General features: G+C 41.4%; 3 protein-coding genes across 9 annotated transcripts in view; 2 read left to right on the top strand and 1 right to left on the bottom strand.

The window, feature by feature from the left end:
* The window catches only part of eif2ak1 (eukaryotic translation initiation factor 2-alpha kinase 1), a 28,346-nt gene extending 9,965 nt beyond the window's left edge, over window positions 1-18,381 (top strand). For 3 of the 5 annotated variants that reach the window (XM_034860664.1, XM_034860667.1, XM_034860666.1), the window contains 4 exons: window positions 68-182; window positions 279-358; window positions 527-760; window positions 1,119-1,445. In XM_034860664.1, coding sequence (XP_034716555.1) covers window positions 68-182; window positions 279-358; window positions 527-760; window positions 1,119-1,226 — 537 coding nt within the window. In that variant the 3' untranslated portion in view covers window positions 1,227-1,445. Of the gene's footprint in view, window positions 1-67; window positions 183-278; window positions 359-526; window positions 761-1,118; window positions 1,446-18,361 lie in introns of those variants that run through there. The other 2 variants (XR_004655083.1, XR_004655084.1) reach the window with 2 other exon arrangements.
* On the top strand, window positions 1,913-13,326 carry usp42 (ubiquitin specific peptidase 42). Of its 3 annotated transcripts, none has more exons than XM_034860662.1 (18): window positions 1,913-2,059; window positions 3,429-3,681; window positions 4,963-5,169; window positions 5,319-5,429; window positions 5,690-5,789; window positions 6,067-6,134; window positions 6,254-6,324; window positions 6,451-6,533; window positions 6,621-6,732; window positions 6,865-7,005; window positions 7,375-7,475; window positions 7,594-7,759; window positions 7,855-8,517; window positions 8,637-8,719; window positions 9,382-10,482; window positions 11,728-12,041; window positions 12,132-12,195; window positions 12,344-13,326. In XM_034860662.1, the coding sequence occupies exons 2-17, from the start codon at window positions 3,438-3,440 to the stop codon at window positions 12,191-12,193; spliced, it is 3,627 nt and encodes a 1,208-aa protein (XP_034716553.1). In that variant the 5' UTR covers window positions 1,913-2,059; window positions 3,429-3,437; the 3' UTR covers window positions 12,194-12,195; window positions 12,344-13,326. The 3 variants fall into 3 exon arrangements, with proteins under 3 accessions (XP_034716553.1, XP_034716552.1, XP_034716554.1); XM_034860661.1 differs by having other exon boundaries at window positions 7,855-8,523; XM_034860663.1 differs by lacking the exon at window positions 1,913-2,059 and having other exon boundaries at window positions 3,436-3,681; window positions 4,390-5,169; window positions 7,855-8,523.
* Window positions 13,819-21,609, bottom strand: part of LOC117937038 (cytohesin-3-like) — a 33,205-nt gene continuing 25,414 nt past the window's right edge. Inside the window, exons 10-13 of the mRNA XM_034860673.1 lie at window positions 20,245-20,321; window positions 19,174-19,245; window positions 18,645-18,799; window positions 13,819-15,332 (exon numbers count right to left, since the gene is read on the bottom strand). Of these exons, the coding sequence (XP_034716564.1) occupies window positions 15,260-15,332; window positions 18,645-18,799; window positions 19,174-19,245; window positions 20,245-20,321 (377 nt within the window). The 3' untranslated portion in view covers window positions 13,819-15,259. The remainder of the gene's footprint in view (window positions 15,333-18,644; window positions 18,800-19,173; window positions 19,246-20,244; window positions 20,322-21,609) is intronic.

Raw genomic sequence — 21,609 nt, 5'->3', positions numbered from 1 at the left:
TAAAATGCCCGCCCCAACTCACAGCTGCACAGCAGCTATAATTCCGATGTATTTGTTTTTTCTGCAGCCAAGGAACATTTTCCTCCATGGTGATGACTACCATGTTCGGATTGGGGACTTCGGCCTGGCCTGCAGGGATATAATAATGGAGGGCCACAAAAGCACCACCTCTCCCAGCAGTGGTAATACTTCTTGTTAGATATTTTTACATCACTGTGTTTCACAGAATCACCACTAGATGGTACTGTTTTCTTTAAAGTCACTGATGTATTTTGCAGATTCCTCACATACTACAGGTGTTGGCACATTTGTGTATGCTGCTCCAGAACAACTGAAGGGCTCCCATTATGATTCAAAGGTAAACACATTCATACTAACTAAATTATGTGAACTCAGACTTAATTTTTCACGTAATGTGATATATTTTCATGCTATACTTTTATCATTTATCAACTTAATCTTTATTAGTGTCATCGCTTATATGATCTTTTTAAGAACTTTATTTGTAAAGTTGTTGCTTTCCCAGTCAGATATGTACAGCATCGGAGTGCTGGCTCTCGAGCTATTCCAGCCTTTTGGGACAGAGATGGAGCGGATCCGGACCCTTGGGGACCTGAGAGAGGGGAAAATCCCAGACTCGTTCTGCCAGAGATGGCCAGTCCTGACTAAGTTCATCATGAAGCTGACAAATAAGGACCCCAGTCTTCGGCCCACAGCCAGCGAGCTTCTACAGAGTGAACTCTTCCACAGCAAAGACATAGTACGTGTGGGGATATTTGGGGATATTTTAGCTCTAAAAAAATAACCCCCTGATGGCTTTTTGTACTATAAAAAAATTAAAATGAACAATTTGGTATTAATATTTCTAAATCTACAAGTATGTAAATGTCTGGAAACAAATATTGTGTGTGTGTGTGTATATATGTACAATATATATATATACACACACATATAGATAGATAGTTAGTAGTTTTTGTTTGACTGTTTACGTGTGTGCAACCGCTGCATGTATCAACAGAAAGTGTTCTCTGTTGGCTTCAACAAGGCTGAATAACACTTGCATTTGCAGTACAGTTAAATATCAACCTATTTAAAGCATAATTATTTTTTTCCCTTAGGTGATCCATGGGTTGCAGAGAAGGGTTGAAGAGCAGGAGGAAGAGATCATGCAGCTGAGGCGACAGATCAGTCGGCTTCAGAGCTCTGAAGTCACAGTTCAATTCTGAGTCGGACATGTCCTGAGCCTTAAAGATGTCAGCCTTTCACAGACTGTCCAAAACTTGATTTATTCAATCTCTGCTGCACTATGTATTGGTTCATTGGTACAAGTGGTAGAGAGTGTGTGTGTGTGTGTATAAGAATATTAATGTGTGTTGTACAACTGGATGTAAGGCTGCAAATATTTATCTACATTCAGCTGTTCAATAAAAGCTATTATTGCTACATCTTGTTGGATTTCTGGGAAGCAATATGTAATTATTGAACATTTGAGATGTTTCTTTAAAAGTAGTACACTTGTAACAAATTGAAAGTGAAAAACTGACCTATAAACAGAATTGAGCATGTCTACCATAACTTTGTGCAGCTTCCTGATCGCGAAGATGAAGCTGACCATTGTCAGCAAATTGAAAACCAATTGTGGACACAATACGCCTTTCAGTTTTGATTTTATGGGTATACGGCACAGTTATTAACTTTTAAAAGTGGAAATACAGGGTGCTGCTTAATCTATTTTTAAATGGGCATTTCAGCACATATATAAAAAGCTGAGCTGTAAAGTTGGCCTGCTTATAACTAAGGAAGTATACTGTAACCACTTAAAGTATATCTCAGTGGGTATAAAGCACGAAATGTTGGTTGTACATTCTGTACACAATGGTCTCGAAACACGTTCCTCAAACAGAAACGGCCGAATGAACCAATCAGGGACCTCCTTTCATTGCAGGTACCCGGATGTACCCGTGGGGCAATTAGCTACGTCATTGTTCACCGCCGGACACCCGCTGGAAATAAGGAATGGATTTACAACCGCTATTAACGTATTTATAACATATTTTAGGTGAGTGTGTTGTTGATTTTACGATCAATGGTAACTTTAACAGTGCAGCCGTAATGTTTTGGTAGGCTTAAGCCACTGATATTTGTTGTAGTAGTCTTACACCGGTTCTCTGTCATGTCGGAGAGAGCAGCGCAGTGAGCAAACACAACCGCCGGTGTCGAGCCCCTCCGTTTTCGGCCAGATAGACGTCCTCTTACTCGGACCCACGTATTATAAATCAAATGCATTTCGAAGTGGAAATAGAAAACTGCTCTTTGACGTTTATAGTAGGTGGTTACGTTGCTCTCCGCCATGTAACTCGGCTTCCATCGAGTCGAGCTAGCTAGCGTTAGCATCAATATTGCCGTACGAGTACTGCCTTCGCCGCACGTAATGTGAGCTAGCACCGTTTGTTAGCTAGCTATGTGCCGCCGTTTCCATGGTGTTCGTGACTTCGGGAGTCGCTCGCTCCTCTTCAGTCATTCTGTTCCTGTCATCGAGGACAAAGGTGGGCTTTCTGTATCGGCGTTCTGTCTCTCACAAGGGCTTAAGAAGGTTTAATGCGTGTTTTAGTGAGGTTTAGCAACGCTGCGTGTTAAAGGCCTAGCAGCCGTCTGTTAGCAAACGTGCGCCAGTCTGCCGGAGTAAGTGGGAGGGAACAGCTGTTGTAAACGTGCTTCCGACCAGGACATTTCCTCTGTCGGATTTTTTAACTAGTAACCTTTCACAAGGTAAAAGCTTTTAACGTATTTGAACCAGTTGCCATACGTTTGCATTTTAAAGGAAACCTTACAAGTGCCCGTGATTTGCTATCACCAAGAGCTTGCTATGTTGCTGTAGTTTTTAGATACAAGTGGCTGAATGAGAAATGTCTTACTTTCATCTCAATTGCAGTCCCTGCTATTCTTTTGTTCATAGCTTTTGTTAATTGACACTTGTGTTTGGTTGGCGTGAAAGATTTCACAGTGTGACTTTTCTTCTGTGAAACAGTGATCCCCCTCCCCCTAAAATAAATCATCATATCTAATACAACATTTTCATAACTGACTAAAGGGCATAGTACTAGACAAGCCTGGCATTGTCCAATACAAATAAACAATGTATTTGAATGTAGGGATCATTTGTGGTAAATAGTGGTCTTCTGGCTATGGTATTTACTTTAGTGGCTGTAATTTAAATGTACTGTAATGTTAGCCAAATCAGCTGTGCCTGCTGTGAGAAAAAGACGTGTATAATTTAGTGAGTGTTACACTTCGAGAACAGTAAGAGAAGTTAAGAAAACATGATTACATGTGCCTAAAGCAATAACAGAAATGAACACAAAACCTTGAACTGAATCTGTATTCTCAGCAGCTCATTGTTGTATACCTTTGGGGTTCTTCTCATACAGCAATGAACAATGACCATAGTTGACAGATCTTCAGAAAAGTCTGACCACGAGTCAGTCGGGTGTAAGCGAACTCCCTTTACCAGTGGAGACGTGGGGATGGACGGCAGCTGTTCCAGCAGCTGGGCAATGGGCAATCCCACGATGCCCAGCGACTCCCCGAGGCTGAAGGCTGCAGGCGGCTGCCTGGGCCCAACGCCTGGAGCTGCAGTCTACAACAGTACACCCTCCTCTGCAGACCGGCCCAAGGAGCAAGGTAGGAGCAAGGGCTCTTATCCGCTGTTTTTAATGCATGTCTTGAAAACTGGGAGGAAAATGTATGCCTTATCCTCTAGTTATCACTCACACAGTAGATGCATGGAAGAGTATTCTGACCTATCTTTTCAAGCAGTTACAATTACAAATTAATTTGAGGCTAATACTGATCAATATTTTTCCATCCGTATTGGAAATGCTGATCTACATATGCATAATGCCACGCTCACTAAGGAAGCAAAAATTGTATGCTACTCTGTCATAAGATGATGATGATGATTATTATTATAATTATTATTATTTTTTTTATTATTATTATTATAAGAGTGTGACACAACTGGTTTCAGGGTGTTGTGGGTTTGCTCTTCCACACTACGTACATTCATCCAGTTACATAAACAAGCCAGTTTTGTGAGAGCATGATCAATCTCCTGAGCTTGTGACGCATTTGGTGTTTTGATATAAAGAGCAGCCTGACTTGTTTAGCAGAAACAAAAGAGAAACTCTTTTCTTATCCTTCAACTTGTTGTACAGTCTTCGGCTTTATTCAGACTAGATCAGTCGGCCCGGCCATTCACCACAGGATTGCGCGGCGGTGGGAGTGTCACATAAATGGTCCATTTGTGTGAAGTCCTGTTGTGTTCTTTAACCACCAAATGTACTGTAGCACAAATCCACTTTATATTTCACAATTATTGTTTTCCGTCAGATCGTTTATAGATCTCGACATTTCCGAGGCAGGCAGCTTCATTTCACGGAGAGAGAGAGAGAGAGAGAGAGAGAGAAAAGAGACGGTTGGACTGTGCTTTGTGCTGGAGCTTGTTGCTGGAAACAGTCAGCTGTTACACAAACTCCTGGGCAGTTAAGTGCTTGTGTTTCGTTTTTTTGACCTTACCATTTTTTTATTTACTGTACGGGACTTATACACCACCTCAAAACAGACTGACAAGTCTGATTGCGAGTTACAGGATTGGCCACCGCAGCGTGACGTCGGGTTGCATTTCACAAAAGTTGAATCTGTCACTTTTTTTTCGCCGCAGGCCTACGTGTTTTTTTTCTCAACCACCTGTGGCCCCCACCACCCCCATTCAAAATGAATGGGAATACTTGCGTTTTTTTGCCACTCCGCTGGAGGACTGCCTGACGCTATTTGAAACTGGCGTGATTTAGTAGTCAGGATTACGTTATATAATTCTTTGGACTGATAGCTATGACTGTAAGGTCCTGAAGGGGAAAACCATTGAATCTAATTTTAGTAACAATGTTGGCTCTGTGTGTGTAGTGATAAGCAGTGGTGATGGCATTGACTCGCCCCAGAAGGTCCTCTTCCCTCCAGAGCGGCTCAACCTGAAGTGGACCCAGGTTCAGCGCATTGGTGCAGGCCTTCAGAACATGGGGAACACCTGCTTCCTCAACTCAGCCCTGCAGTGTCTTACCTACACCCCTCCGTTTGCCAACTACTTGCTGACACGGGAGCACTCCAAAACATGTAAGTTAGGAAGTTTTTGTGTAATTTTACAGACATGCAGTATTTGTCACATCAAGCTTGTATCTATGAGCTGATTTTTGTTGTTGTTGTTGTTGTTGTCTGATTCACGTTCTACTAATCAATGTTTTGAACATCTGTCCCTGCCGCAGGTCACGAGCCGGGGTTCTGTATGATGTGCACCATGCAAAATCACATCATTCAGGTTTTTGCAAACTCTGGGAATGTCATCAAGCCCATTGGGGTGCTCAATGAGCTCAAACGTAAGTGGTTGTCTATAGACCTAAAACACAGCCGTTTTTTAACTAAATGTGTACCTGAACCGAATGACTCAAAGGCGCTTGTGTGGCTGATTAATTTTATTTGTTATTTAGAAGAAAACGTTTCTGGTGGGAGTTTGAAGTGTGCTGTTAAAATAATTCGTAACTTTACATCTATGTGTAAATGTTTAGTATATAATTTATTATAGTATATAATTTGTTAACTTCCTATATAATTTACTGTTTTGTTTTTCCCCTCACAGGGATTGCTAAGCACTTCCGCTATGGAAGTCAGGAGGATGCCCATGAGTTCCTGCGGTACACAGTGGATGCTATGCAAAAGTCCTGCTTACCTGGAACCAAGTAAGTTTCATACACTTCCAAAACTGTACACAGCTTCTGATAACATATTTATGATTTTCCCCTGAAATATGTGAAGTCGGTGTCAAGGCCTTGCCAAGTAGGTTCTGTATGCATTCAGCTGCAATATGTTGTGACTTGTCAGTGCAATATACTGTAAATCCTTTCTCTGTTTCACTACAGCCAGAATGGGTGTTTGTTGGATTATTAAGGCAGCCAGTCAGGTATGTCATTGCCCTAATTGGTTGATTTTTAACCCTTATATTTCTCTTTGTGACAGATTGGACAGGCAAACGCAGGCAACCACTTTTATCCATCAAGTCTTTGGCGGGTACCTAAGGTCCAGAGGTACGTCACAAACTTTAGTTTTGTTTGTTTTTTTGATTTGTTTCTTCTACATGAGGTCATTTTTTTCCGTTTCACAGCTTTCCTCGAATAATTAATAAACACAGATTTATCTTTTTCAGTTAAATGTTTAAACTGCAAAGCAGTCTCCGATACATTTGACCCTTTTTTGGATATAACTCTCGAAATTAAGGTAATCAGAAGATTTTCTGTCACTGTCTGATATGTCTGTGTTTTACTGCAAATAATTGAATTAAAAAAAATCATATTTTTGGTAAGATCTTGAAACTGTACCAAAATCCATTTTCTGTCCATGCAGACAGCTCCCAGTGTCTCCAAGGCTCTGGAGCAATTTGTCAAGCCAGAACAGCTGGATGGAGAAAACGCCTACAAATGCACCAAGTGAGTTGTTTTACAGACTAAAGGAATTTAGAACAGGTGTCAAGAAACAGTCTGGCAGCTAACTAACTGGATATTTAATTTCCTCAGGTGCAAAAAAATGGTCACAGCCTCAAAGAGATTTACCATCCATCGCAGCTCCAATGTGCTCACTCTCTCACTCAAACGCTTTGCAAACTTCAGTGGAGGCAAGATCACAAAGGTGCAAGGACATGTGTGGACTACCCAGAACCATGATATAGCTAAAGGAAACCACCTGGGATTTTTGTGTTTTTGTGAAGTGAATATTTAATTGATATTTGTCAACTGTTGCTGTTTTTTTCTTTTTCATCAGGATGTGAAATATTCAGAGTACCTGGACCTGCAGCCCTTTATGTCTCAGTCTCAAGGGGAGCCCCAGGTCTACGGGCTGTATGCTGTGCTGGTCCACTCTGGATTCAGCTGTCATGCTGGACACTACTTCTGCTATATTAAGGTACTGGCACTGCTTTGGCCCATTGTTCTAATCAATCATGGCGCTGCTGTTGCCAGGTACCCATGCACACATTTGTCTCTCCAGCTGTCTATTAACAACTCAGCACAACTATTGAATGCAGAGTTCCTACATTAACTCTTGCTCTTAACAGACCGAGGTCTTGAAATATAAAAGTGTTTTTCCAGGCCTTAGTTTGAGTGCATAAAAGTGTATTAACACAATATTTTTATTCTATTAAAATACTGTATGTCTAATAGCTAATTCAGAAACTGAGTAAAAGTGCAATGTGGAAATGGAAGATGGTTGACAATTATGATTCTGTTAAGCCAATATATTAAAACTAACCAACTCTTCTGTTGTGTTTCCCAGGCAAGCAATGGGCAGTGGTATCAGATGAACGACTCCTCTGTGTCTGTCAGTGACATCAGGTCTGTTCTCAACCAGCAGGCGTATGTCCTTTTCTACATAAAGTGAGTTTTAAAAAGTCCTTCTAAGAAACCTTAAAAAGTCACAAAGCCTTTAATATGAACCCTCTCATTTGTTTAAAATGATTTATATTGCTAACGTCTCTTTTGCTGATGTCACTAGGTCCAATGATGTGAAAAAAACAGGAGACTACAGCCACATGAGCCATAACCCAGGCGTCCCTGGTCGGTCGTCTCCACGACCGGTGGTGATACCCCGCATCAACACCACCGTCCACCAAAACAACATTGGCTTCATCGGCCCCCAGCTTCCACCACACATGACCAAGGTACCGCGGACTCTAATATTTGAATGCTATCTATTTATAATATATATTCGGGTGTTTAGACACTTAAAACATGTCCTTTTTTGTTTCCTCCTCAGCGCACGCTTCAACTTAATGGGAATGGATCTCTGAGGGCCTATCCCACCAACTCCAAGGCCAGCACTAGCAGCAGTGTTGTGGGAAGCCATGGACTGGCATCTTCCTCTTCTTCCATCTCCCACTCAATCAGCCGACCCACAATGATCCCAGACCACGACAAGCGCCAGAAGCTTTCATTCTTTATTGGACAAGGCAAGCCAAACCGGCCGTCCTCCTCCTCCTCGTCCTCTTACAGCCAGCCGTCCTCTGCCGCCAGCAGCTCATCCTCCTCAAGCTCTTTATCCTCCTCTCAGTCTACCTCAGACGTTCGCTTTGTTCCACGTCAGCTTAACCACATTAACGGCACGTCTTGCAGAAATGGGAACCACCGCACAGGAGGGAACGGATCGTCATTCTTGGTGCCGTACGGCCAAGAGTCTTCAGAGGAATCGGACCAGGACTCTGGCACTCTTGATAACGGCGGTTCAGCCAAGTCTCGCTTTAATGGAAATGGCAGAACGGGAGAGGCCTTTAATAATTCTCCTCAAGCCACCAACGGACAGTCGGGAGTACACCACAACGGTAACGGATTAAATGGACCAACCAATGGCGTCTCTAAATCCAATCAAAATGGGCATCATTATGGACACCGCAAAGTGAATGGTCACAACGTTCCTGATGAAGTAAATGTAAGGCTTTTTGTTTTTGCTATCTCCTTTATAATAAATGTATAAACTTATGAACAGTACTATTGTGTCTAAATTGATAATAATAAATAAATCATCTTGTTTTTGCACCTCAGATCTCTGGCAGTAATCATGGCAGTTCATCCAGTGCGGCTACTGGAGCTGCTGATGGCCTAGATAGTAACCAAAGTGAAACAAGGTAAGATTAGCACTCTAACACTGAGCTGGAAAAGCTATGCAATCTTAGCTAAGCAATCACATATTGAACGTATCCCCCAGCCTGCCTATGATCCCCCAGTGGCTAGAAATGATGATAGGTATAAGGCGAGCCCTGGGTTTCCTGCTCTGCCTTTGAGAAAAGGAAAGCTCAGATGGGCCGATCTGGAATCATGCCCTTTAGGTCATAAGGGACAAGGTCACCTCCCCTTTTTCTACTTTGCCCGCCCAGAGAATTTGGCCCACCCATGAGAGAGAAACATCATGGCTTTTAAACAACCAAAGTAGCATTTGGTCAAGGCTACCCTTCCAGCCTCCACCTTGCCCCCCATCTCAAAAGATTCAGAAATTACACATACAAAGAAAAGCTCATTGCGGGACTGGCTCTAGTGGCTGTAATTCTGCACCAAGGCTGGATTTTGGGACAGAGACTTCAGATACAGGATGCGGGGACCACTAAGGTCTAGATAAAAGCATCCAAAGAGCCCCATGTTAAGCAGTTAAAACATTACATTTGATTAGTGAGTTTTATGAATTGACTTTATTCTGAAATGTTTACACTATACACAGACATTGCACCCCAAAAGTGCGATACCAAGCAATATCTATTTGGTTATATATATGTTTTATTTTTTTTTCTTCTAGCAAAGAGGTCCGTCATTGTTCTACATCCCAGGCCAGTTCTTCTCAGAGTATCCATCCTGCTGCCAGTGAAAGCCTACATCTCTCCACTCCTGACACAAGGGCTAAAACGGTGTCTGAACCCCTGCCTCAGCCTGCAGCATCCGCCTCTGTTAGCTCTCCACCTTCAGCTACTGCTACAAAGACCCATTCTGTCACATCTAGGGAATCTGCTTTCTCTTCTGCCCAGCATGGCAGCCCTGCGGCCTTATGCATCCCGCCAGACTGCTCCCAGAGCACCAATGGGGTCTCTGCAGCTCCACAGAAGGTTAGCAGAGGTGGGGAGGAAGGAAAGGTTTCACCACAGACCAGTGATACGTCAGCAGGCACTGAAAGACGCACAGATGCTACGGAGCAACACCAGTCCAAGCCCAGTTCTAGAGGCAATGAAGGACAAACTTCCAGAGACAGGGAGCGAGACAGACTGTACTCTGACTGGCGCAGAGACAGGGAGAAACACGACAGGGAGAGACACTACAGGGACAGGAGCGGAGACAGTGACGGTGATCGCCATCGGCACAGACGGGACTCCCGAGATCCCCACCATCGCTCGTACAGGGATCGGCTGCCTCCTTACGATCGTTCCTACAGGGACTGGGAATCTGAGCGTCGCTGGGAGCGGAACGTCCACCACCCCAGGGAGCGTGACCGTGACAGGTGCTCTCACCATTACCACCACTATCATCACCACCGGTCCAGAGAGGACTGGGACCGTGAGCGGAGGGGACACGGTTATCCCTATCGCGAAGAGTCTCATAGTCGTGGGCGGTGGCAGCAGGAGTGTCGAGAACCCCGGGTGATGAAGGACAATTGCAACGGCAGGGAGAGGGACTATTGTCCGTCAAAGGAGGAGACTTCCTCGCCTGCCACAGAGCGAGAAACCTCCACAAAGTCCAAGGACTCGCCTCCTCGGGCTCGTCTCTCCACGTTTGAATCGGCTGCAAACAGGGAGGACCAGAATTACAAGGTGAGGGACGACAGTTCTGAGGGACGCCGCTCTAAAAAACACAAAAAGAGCAAGAAAAAGAAGAAGTCAAAGGATCAAGACCGACACCACGAAAGCAGGTGAGTTGACGCGATATATGCCTCTATGCTGTGGGTGTCACGATTCTCCAAATCCTCGGAGCATTTGTATCATGGAGCACTGCATGAAACAGTAAGACAAAATGGTTAATCTGTTTAGTCACGGCAAAAAAGAGTTCTGTAGTTTTATAAAAGCTTGTCTTGAATTCTAGGGGGAACTAAACTTTAAAAACACACTTTTAGAGTTCACACATTTTTTAATTGACATTATTAGCAATTTTAGGTGATGACCATTCACTTCTTCACATTCGAATAAGGCACCCTATAAAGAGTTTAGAAGTTGTAACAAATAGGTTTAACAATGGTTAATAAATGATTCACTTCATAGATCAGTTCTAAAACCTCTCCTCCACCATGATGAGGTTTCTTTTGACTTTTTTGCGATCTTTAAACCGAGGGACTGTGTGGTGTCTGTGAAATAATCACACATTCTTCCTCTTACAAATGAAAACGTTTAAGTAATCAAATGCACCGTTATTTCTGTTCACTCAGGGGTTTTGCATCTAAAGTCTTACCTGGTCTGGTATAGTTCGAGATAGTGATTTTATTTCGGTTGATTCCAAATTGAAATCGAGACACCTTTACTCAATTCAATTTTATTCATAGTATCAAATCACAACAAGAGTTATCTCAAGACACTTTACAGATAGAGCAGGTCTAGACCACACTCCAGAATCCACAAGGACCCAACAGTTCCAGTAGTTTCCTACACAGCAAGCAACAGTGCGACAGTGGCGAGGAAAATCTTCCTTTTAGGCAGAAACCTCGGTCAGACCCAGGCTCTTGGGAGGCGGTGGGATTAGAATGAAGAGATGGTTTGTAGTAGTTCTTTGTAGCATAGCAGGGCACTGTGCAGCGTTACTCCATGTTGCACATCTTTATCAACCATTCAGTGTTACATCACCATCAATTGTACTATCCTCCATTTTAAACTGCATTATTTAATTCTCATTATTTTAGGACTAAAACAATCAATTAGTCAATCAGAAAAAACAACTATTTTCATAATGAATTATTATAGCAATATTGCAAGCAAGGTTCCTGGTGTTTAGCTGCTTTTCTTTGTCATAGTAAACACAATAGTTTTGGATTTTGGACTTGCATTAATGAAAATACTTATACCTACAATATTTGTCTTAAGCTGTCAACAAAGCCTGACTCTTCAGTCAGTTTTGGATTTAGTCGTGAATTGACAATAATCATGGTGTGTTTTCTGTCTTTCCCTAGAAGCTCTGAAGTGGACTCAGACAGAGCCACTGAAACAAAAAGGAAGAAGAAGAAAAAGAGGAGGCAGCGGGACAGTGAGGCCGAGCAGCACAGCCCAGGAGCGGCTCGGAGCCACAAGAGCAGAAGCAGCGAGGAGAGGGAGAGCCGCAAGCGCCGTTACCATGACGTCAAGGACGCGAAACACGACACTGGTTTTTCGCCAGAAAAACGCCGGCGCACAGACTACACTGATGGCAGCAGTGACCATCTACTCCCCTCCATCCACACCTCACACACAAACGGTTCAGCTCACCCCCATCTCAACGGATACAAAGGTATTACCGCTTTTTCACAGTCAGTCATCCTCTAAAACAACCTAAACGCTGAAGTAAATGTCAATGTAGCGTGTTGTTCCTGTCTTGCAGGAAATGGTTATATCCAAACCAACGGCGACGCCCCCGGATTCTCCAGCAGCTTGAAACACTGACTGTGAGTGGGCGCCCTTTTAATGATTCTCCCAGTGTGCTCTGGTACGCTCGGTGCTAACAAACACTAGGAACTCTTATAATAGGTGCAAATGTTTTAGCTAACAGGTCTGCAAACAGATTTGACAGAGATCTCTGCCTTCTCGTTTCAGACACATCCAAACCATTTTAACAGCAGAGGAATGACAACAACGGTCTGACGCGGTGCTTCTTCGTTGGGAATATATTGTATTTTTTACCACAACGAAAGTGTTTTAAATGTTCCGAAATCTTTTTCTTTTTAAGGCAATGATTTATTCGCCGGGATTCTACTAACTATGGTTAAAAACAAACTATCACCCATTGGACATTTACGATGAAAGATATTAATATATATACTTGTATGAACACAAACAAAGCCTGGAGCTTAAACATCTCAACTGCTGCTCAGTGGAACTCAGGACTTGAAGACTTGCAAACATCCGTCGTGGATATCCACCCGCTTCAAATGAAACTGAAACTAAAGGGAAACGTGTTGCCGAGGAGGAAAGGCTTCACGTTGGCTGCAAGTTTAAGATGTCACCATATTTACAGAGCCGTGGTGTTTTTGAGTTTTTTCTTTGATCCCACTGGGAGAGGACAGCCTAACGGAGGGAGATCTTCACTGAGCGATAACTCCTCACAAACCCTGGACAGACTTGAGGACATTTCCCAGTTCTTTTTAAAAGTTAATTCTTTTTTCATTTTTGTTCTGAAGCCTAAGATTCACTGTAATTCAATGTAATTTTTTAACTTTTTCACACAGATACTAAGGTTTTTCTCTGGATCATGCCTCCGTCACATTCTTTTTTTTTTTTTACATTGAAAAAAACAATATGCTATCATGACTGTGGACCATTTGTGTTTGCTTTTTAAGGAAAAATACAGTTTGTGTCTTCAAGCGTCATAAAAAAATACTGTGAATTTAATTTTGGACTGTACTATCGGTTATTTTTATATGTAAAAATCCTGTATCAGGGTTATCAGTAGATGTTTGGTTTGTCCTGCTTTGTTTTTAGAAAAAAAGATGTATGTTAATTGTGGCCATACTCTGGACAAACTATGGCAAGGAATATGGTTTGTTTTTCTTTTTGTTCACCATTCAACAGAAGTTAAACTGCTGTTGTACTTTTTTTAGTTTAGCATGTCAGAATTCGCACATTGTATAAGGTAAAAGCCTTAAAATACATTTGTTCATGTCAGAAATTGTAATTTTTCTTGGTCTTTGACTTTGTTTACAAGCTGCAGTGAAATGAATGGGGAGAAATGCTAATGGACACGACTGCTGCGTTGCCAGGGATTTGTGAAATGCTCCTGTCTGCCTTTTGTATTATATACTAGGAATAGATTGATTGTAACCAAGCCTCTTGTTAAACAAACTTCCCACTACCGTTAAATTATGATGTAGATACGTTAAGTGTGGATGGAAACTGATAGCGCTCTTCTGTATTCACGTGTAGTTAAATACACACACATTTCTAGCCACTGGCAAAAGGACTTGGCTGACTATATTTTATTCACACCACTGTTTCCATGTTTGAAATAACCAAAGACCTAAGTTCAGCGAGTTGAACTCTTTTCACTGAATTCACATGCACACAAGAACTTGTTTTCTGATCAGTACGTCATTTTATTCAAAGTCTTCATCAACGTATTCAGGAGTAGTTTTCCCAAACTAAGATCAAGCTGTGTTTAAACCTCCACCTACTAGTGAAACATTAGGCTGGATGTTGTCTTGGTCTCTGTTTGGGAAAACAGTCCTCAGATTCCAGTCAGCATTGGAGTTTAGAAAATGCCAGTATCTCATTTTCAAGGGTGTTTTGAACCTGCTTGTGTCCTATACTCTTGTCCTACTCAGCATAGTGAGTTTTACTTTCATATAACATGTATTATCTGATCGTCAGTAATAACAGTGTGAGGAAGTTTTACTGCTTTGCAAAGAGCTGCACAAAGTCCCTCTTCCACTATTGTAAACTGTTAGAGGTTTAACAAAAGAGAAAAAGGTGAACGGGTATAGCTACGGCCATTATGATCTACATGCTACATTAACACAACAAAGAAAGAAACAAAAACTATGTACAATATATTCTATACATGCATAATGTAAAACGGGGACTGCCTCTTTTGTTAAACAAATTAAGAAAATAAATACAAAAGAAATGAACACAGAGGTGGATTTTCAATACATAAAAATGAGCGTTTACAGATTTAACACAGGATGGTAATAGCTTTTTAAAACTGGCGGCCACTTAAAAGGGGTCATTACAGTCAATGTACACAAAGTATTATTCGTCGAGCTGTAATTCCTTTGCCTTCAAAGAGAAAATAAGGGCACGTACTGTAAATGTTAGTATATGAGACTATTTCTACAATAAGTCAGTGTTTGCATATACAGATACAGTCACTTTAGGGCTAACAATCAGACCAGCTGATTTTAAGCTTGAGGCTTTCTGTAGTTACAGGATACTACAAAACATTGTTGGCAGTTGTCAAAGGACATGTGAGGAGAAGATAACATGTTTACTGGCATCTGGGAGTCTTCTTGGCAGACTGCAGACGACCAAGCAGTCAGGCCGTCTAGATGAAAAGAATGCCGTGTGATCTTTGCTTAGATTCCTTGTGTGTCCAGCAGTAGGCAGTCTCGTCACAGCCACGCTGCAAAGACATCCCAGGATCCCAGTCGTGGCTGCATGGCCGTTTCTTATCATCCAGCATGGTAACAATTTTGCACACAGTGCTTGCTTCCCTCATAAAGTCTCACCCAAATGGCACATGACAAGCGTTCAGAGTCTGTGCCGGATGTAAAACCTTCACATCAACCAAGAACAGATGCAGGCAATCTTCACGCGGATATAAAATTGATCCATTTCAGTCCCGAAAAAACTCCCATCTGTGTCTGCTGCTTGTCCTCCAGCCTTATAACAACAACGGGGGAGACCCTTCATGACCCCCCCCACCCCCGTGACAAAACACACATACACACACACACAAGGACTCCGCTGGTCACAGCCATGGTGTTCAAGGAAGTTGTGGTTGAAGGTGGACGGGCATCATTTTTTATTGGCTATCCTCCGCTTCCTGGTGGCCAGCATGTCATAGAACGGGTCCCTGCTGATGCTTGCTCTGTGGAAAGAGGAGAGGAAAGAATGGATCACTGGTCACACTGAACAGTTTTCCACTGCTCGTGTCAATCCTACGCTGACAACGCTGTCAACGTTATGAACAATATGTATTTTCATTACCAGTCACATGTGTTACTGAAAACATTGTTACAGAGGATCAATTTGTGATGTTTAGAACGTACCAGTATTTTGGGATGAGGTCCAGTAATTTCTCAGTGTACTAACTGGACTTTATACTGTCTTGTATCTATTAGCATTTGACTTTAAAACCCATAATGCCTTGTTGTGGATCTAGAAAGAAACTCGTTGGCTTTGATTCTCAGCGTGATCTACACAGAAAACTGACATTTACAGTGATTTGTTACACCTCGGAACCCGCTCTTCCAACAAACTCCCCTTGCTGGTGATATTAATATCTCAACATCTCAATGTGTGAATGCTGATTCAGCAACATTCACACTATTATTATCCCATTCTTCCTACTATTGCATACTTTTAGCTACAAAAAAACATACAAATATCAAAATGTTGAGCTCTGTAAGGATGTCTGTGCTTGTATTCAACTTTTTACTACCATCACCACCATTTTGTGTGTTTTCATGTTCTTTTAGACTTTCATACTTTCAAGTTAGACTATAACTTTTAAAGACTTTTTTCGACAAACTATACTATGACTTTTCTTTAACTTATTTCAACATACGCTATGACTTCTTTCAACACGATATACTAAGACTTTTTGTACTTTTAGTGACATACTATACTATGACTTTTTTGTAATTTCTTCGGCATACTATACTATGACATTTTAGGACTTTTTTGACATTCTATACTATGATTTTAGAAAAAAAATCTTTTTCAACATACTATACTATGACTTTTTTATCTACTACAATGACTTATTCAACTTTTTCTGACATTCTACACTATGCTTTTTGAAATGTTTTTTTTCAACATACAATACTATGAGTTTTTTTTAGAATAGTTATGTTATTTTCCCAGAAAGTATTCTATAGGCATAGATATACTAAACTCTTTCTTTTTTGTGATTTTTTTCAACATAATGTACTGTGACTTTTTACGACATACTATACAATGACTTTTTATAGTTTTTCGAGGTATTTAGAATACATTTTTAAGATTTTATAGATATTTTTCAATACAGTATTTGATATGCATTTCATTGGCCTTTTTTAATAACGTTTATCAACATACTATGACTTTTTTTGACATACTATACTAGACATTTTTATCGACATACTATACTATGTAATTTGTATAACTTTTATCAACATACCATACTATGACTTTTTGATGATTTTTAAACATACTAGGGTTTATTTTTAAAATCTTGTTTTCGAAATAGAATACTATGACTTTTGTCAACATACTATGACGTTTTTATAACTTCTAATTACTTTCCCTTTTTTAAGAGATTCAGCAGTGTGTCCAGGGCTGGAATCAAACCCTGGCAGCTGTGATTAGGATTGAGACTTAATGGTAAACAACCTAACCATTGAGCTACTGGGGTGCTCTAAAAGCATGACTTTTTTTAACATACCATACTAGACGTTTTTATGGACATACAATACTATGACTTTTTTCAACATGTTAAATTCTTTGTTTGCCCACACTATACCATGACGTTTTTATTGACATACTATACTATAACAATTTTTCTTCAACTTTCAACATACTATACTATGACTTTATTACAAATTTTTATGACATACTTTACAATGACTTCTGTTGACACACTGTACTATTCCATGACTGTTTTATAATTTTTATTGACATACTATATACTACGACTATTTTTGACATACTATACTATGACTTTTAAATCGTTTTTCGACATACTATACTTGATATTTTTATAAAATACTATAATGAATCTTTTCAACATACTGTAATATGACTTTTTTCAGATTTGTTTTTGACATACTATGCATATGAAATATCCGTCTCTTTGGTTGCTAAATGTTTCACTTTGTAGTTGCTTACTTTGCCTGCCCTTTTGTGTAGGCCAAGTATTTTAAGTGGCTCCATGGCCCTTCCATGTTCACTATAGGAAAATCAAAGCTTCACACCATAGGTGTCGTCACTAACACACACTTAGGATAGGAATAACACAGAGTAACCCACAGCCTTCCAGTACATACATGTATATGTGTGTGTGTGTTTGTGTGTGTTCACAAAACAGTTGCCACAAGAGCCATTTACAGCCATGCAGATGAGTCATGTTGTGTGTGTGTGTGTGTGTGTGTGTGTGTGTGTGTGTGTGTGTGTGTGTGTGTGTGTGTGTGTGTGTGTGTGTGTGTGTGTGTGTGTGTGTGTGTGTGTGTGTGTGTGTGTGTGTGTGTGTGTGTGTGTGTGTGTGTGTGTGTGTGTGTGCTGACCACAGGACAGTCTGCCGCCCCCAGCAGCAAGTGAGAGTGTCTTTGAGGCAGCACAGCTCTGTCCTGCTGAGTCCAATTTGTAAACTTTATTGTTTCAGCAGTGACCGAGAAAAAAGATCTACATTATGATGTGCAACTGCACTAAAAAAATACTTCTGGATCATACTTGTGCTTTTGCACTAAAAGCTCTGAGGCCTGCCACAAGAGTGTGAAATGTATAGTACACACAGTGTGTCATCTAATGGTTAATTGACTGAATCTCCCAAACAGAGTAAAGTGAGCACCTCTCTCCTCTCACCCATCACTCCAATTGTACATGAAGCACCCGGACAAGATTTCCAGTAACTTAGCCAACAAAAAACATTACTTTCACTTAATGGATACACAGATATGTCAATGCTAAGTGCTTTTTTAAATATCATTAGAGCATTGCAGCATTGTGTAATCTGATTTCTGCTGTTTTATTGATTATATTTGCCAGTGAAGCTGCAGCTAAGTGGAAGATAACAAGCAAGCTGATCAATGACCCACTGGGCCCACTTGGAAGTCCTCTCTCCTTCCAGCATTTTTGATATGACAAATCAGATGTTGCCAGAATACTTCTAAGACTGAGCAACGCATAGTGCCTGAGCAGGTGTGTGTGTGTTTGTGTGTTTCTGTGCTTGCCGAGCGCTAATCAAAGGGAAGTGAGCTTATCCAGCAGAGCAAAAATCACTTCTGAGTGTTATCTGTGTGGAGGTGTGAGAAACGTAATCACATTTAGTCACCAGTGTGTGTGTGTGTGTGTGTGTCTGTGTGTGTGTGTGTGCTGGTTTCTCACAGTCAAGGTCAAACATGAGAAAGTCCCACATGAGAACAGCCTTGCTTTGGCTAAGTGCCCTCTCAGTGTAAATGGATCCTAACGCAGCGTCTCTTACTTGATGGATTTGATCCACTCTTCCTTCTCCTCCGGCGTGGGGGCCGATATCCTGTAAACCACGTGGTTGCCCTCGACAACGCGCCCATCCGCTTCTGTCTTGCAGGCCTTGATGACCTGGCCTTTGTGGTTGGGGTTATAGAGCTCGAAGCAGTTCTGGGGGGACAACCAATTGATAAACATTATGTTTATAATTCTGTCTGTCTGAATATGTCTGTATTCACCCTGTGTCTGAAACTCTCAGTTTTAGTGCCTGTCTCGCCTGTCCAAATGAGCCCAGTCTGCTCTGATTGGTTAGCAATTTCTGTTTCAGACTCGTTTAAAGGCAACGTTTCTAAATACAGACTGTGAGCATTTCTCTGTGGATTGAGTGTTTTGTATACTTTCACAGTACTTATAGGGCCCCTAGACCTGGTTTGTAATTTGAAAAAAGGACATGGACATGGAAATCTCACTTTACAATATAGGTTCTTTAGAATAGATAAAGACAGATGCAGCAGGACAAGACAGCGGCTGGAGTTGCTGCTTACAGGTTTTCTGGGCTCGTCCACCTCTCTGATACTGAGGTTCTCCAGAGGAATAATCCCACGTGGCTCTTTATCCTTAAAACACATACAAGGAAAACACTCAGCTTCAACATATCACTCATTCAGTATGTACATCCACACAATTAAACATTTATTATTCAAATGAATAAATCAAAGTATGATATGTTTCAGCTAGTGACGTTTTAATGCTACATGCAGCACCTTTAATTTCCACCGCAGCAAAGTATTTGAACTATTCTTTCTACATTATATTGAGCCTGACAGCAAAGTTAAAATAAAGGTGGTGATAAAAGTACCCGTTAAGTTTTTATTCATCCTGGTCACGTAGGGGACAGCACCCATGGGAGATATAACCCTACACTCCCTACATCCTCTGGCGACTGCTTTTGTGTCTGTGGGGCCAGATGTGAGGGGGGACCTTGAGGCACAGCCTCGTGCCCTGCCTGTCATCTTCCTACTAATGAGGGGGCTCAGCAGGGGGGAGGAAATGCCCTGAGACGGCTGCTCACAGCTGGCTGTGTGTGTGCCTTTTTGAGTGTGTGTAGCCCAGCGTGTGTGCTGAGGGATTGGTGGATTGTGTTCGGAGGGGGGAGGGGGTACTCAAAAATAGGGATGTGGGTGTTGGGGTGAAGCGTGGGGTGACAGGCAGCGGGTTGGGGGAGGCACTTGGCTTGCGGCTTAGCGGTGCCAGATGTGTACTGTAGACTTTGCAGATGTTTCCCATGATGCCTCATGTTAATTGCTAGAGTGAGGTTCATTTAGGTCAAAGGGGCTTCATCTGTTAAAGAGCAGAGCTGGAAGGCAAAGACCTCGGTCTGTAGTGCGCACGTGTGTGTGTGTGTGTGTGTGTGTGTTTGCTTTCTTACAGAGAGTGTAATGATGAGAAGATTGATACCAGTCATATCTAAGAGGGGTCGCAATCTTCTCATCTCTCTTGGCAATAAAAACAAATAACCAAATTTGCTCTAATGTCAAACTATTCCATCAAGATCCACTCTAATCATCTTTTTTTTTTGGCAATCTGCAAAAAGACAAATATTTGTGTAAACCTACTGTTGTGTATTCAAAGTAATAGAGGCAGTTGTCTGTCAGAATGAACCACCGCCTCTTCCAAGTCTTCACCCTGCCACCTGCGGAGAGAAAAACAAAATATTTGAGTTCAAACTGAAGAGACAACAGCGTTTGTGACTGTAGAGGCTAACCTGCCCAAGACCTCAGCTCCACGTGCCACATCTGGTTCTGATCATCAGATCTCTGCATTATTAGGCTCAATCAGAGGATGGATATTCCTTCCAGCACCCCCTCCCAGTCTCAAGAGACGGATACCTTAGGGCTCTGCAAGTCTTGTGAAAACTCTTCAACATAGTGTGACCTTCCAGGAGAAACCCAGACCCATGTTCACACCACATACTGTACATGTGACAACTAAAGCACGAGTGCACTCAATTTGTCTGACCAGTGGGAGTGATGGATGTAATGCGCTTGATCAGCGGAGAAGTCTCCGCTGATATTTTAATCATAAAAAACAGGCAGAAAAATGTAATGATTGTAGCAGAGAAGGTTTACAGCTGGAACACGTAAATACAATTACACATCCGGATGTAGGAATATTATAGGAATATCCCCTTATAAGAGACACAATCTCTCCATTTGCTTCCATCGTCAGATTAAAGTAGATTAATCGAGATTATTGGATTTGTTGTTAATTACACCATTGGTTATGCAATTTACCTATGTGATCCAAAAAACGTAATGTGACAGATGTCAATGTACGGTCTGCAATATGTGCACCATGATGACATGTTTGCTGACTTCACAGAACGAGCACAAAGAAAGAAAGTCGTTACTGATGTAATCAATACGTAATGTTAACTTGACCCAGATTTTCGCCCTATACTGCTCTAGCTAGAGAAAAATCCAACGTCTATAGTATATTATTTATGAGCAATGTTTACTTTCAGATGCATCTGCTGCATTGTCCTCTTTAAAATAGAATGAGGATTTGAAATAAAGTTTACTGTTGTTGGGTAAATACAAAATATAAGATTATTCTGCTACAGCTAACCATATGGCAGTTTGGTGAGCCGTTTATCCCATGTAGCGTCATGTTTAATTTCATCCTCAACCCAGACATTTTTTATGGATTTCTGCAGCAAGACCTCCCATGTTTGCATGTTTCTAATGCAGATTTATCAATCACTTGTTTTTATTTGCAGTGTCAGGCGGTTGAAAATCTTGCATTACTCAATTTCCATAATTTGTATTATTGAACAGGATAAAAACAAAATCCCACAAATGTAATTTATTCAAAAGCTTATTTGTTGGATGAATCTGTAGTCCTCAAATGCGGAGCAACCACAATACTGCACACTGAATGTTCTTTTATCTAAGCTAAATATTGATTAGATGAAACGTTTG

This window comes from Etheostoma cragini, chromosome 21, assembly GCF_013103735.1.
Source record: "Etheostoma cragini isolate CJK2018 chromosome 21, CSU_Ecrag_1.0, whole genome shotgun sequence".
Classification (NCBI taxonomy): domain Eukaryota; kingdom Metazoa; phylum Chordata; class Actinopteri; order Perciformes; family Percidae; genus Etheostoma; species Etheostoma cragini.
This window is presented reverse-complemented; position numbering and strand designations above follow the sequence as displayed.

What these genes read in the sequence shown, in the direction of transcription:
- usp42 (XM_034860661.1), top strand. Translation starts at nt 3,438, where the DNA reads ATGACCATAGTTGACAGATCTTCAGAAAAGTCTGACCACGAGTCAGTC. An exon ending in AGACCGGCCCAAGGAGCAAG is followed by an intron (nt 3,682 to 4,962) that starts GTAGGAGCAAGG and finishes CTGTGTGTGTAG; the next exon opens with TGATAAGCAGTGGTGATGGC. An exon ending in ACGGGAGCACTCCAAAACAT is followed by an intron (nt 5,170 to 5,318) that starts GTAAGTTAGGAA and finishes TCCCTGCCGCAG; the next exon opens with GTCACGAGCCGGGGTTCTGT.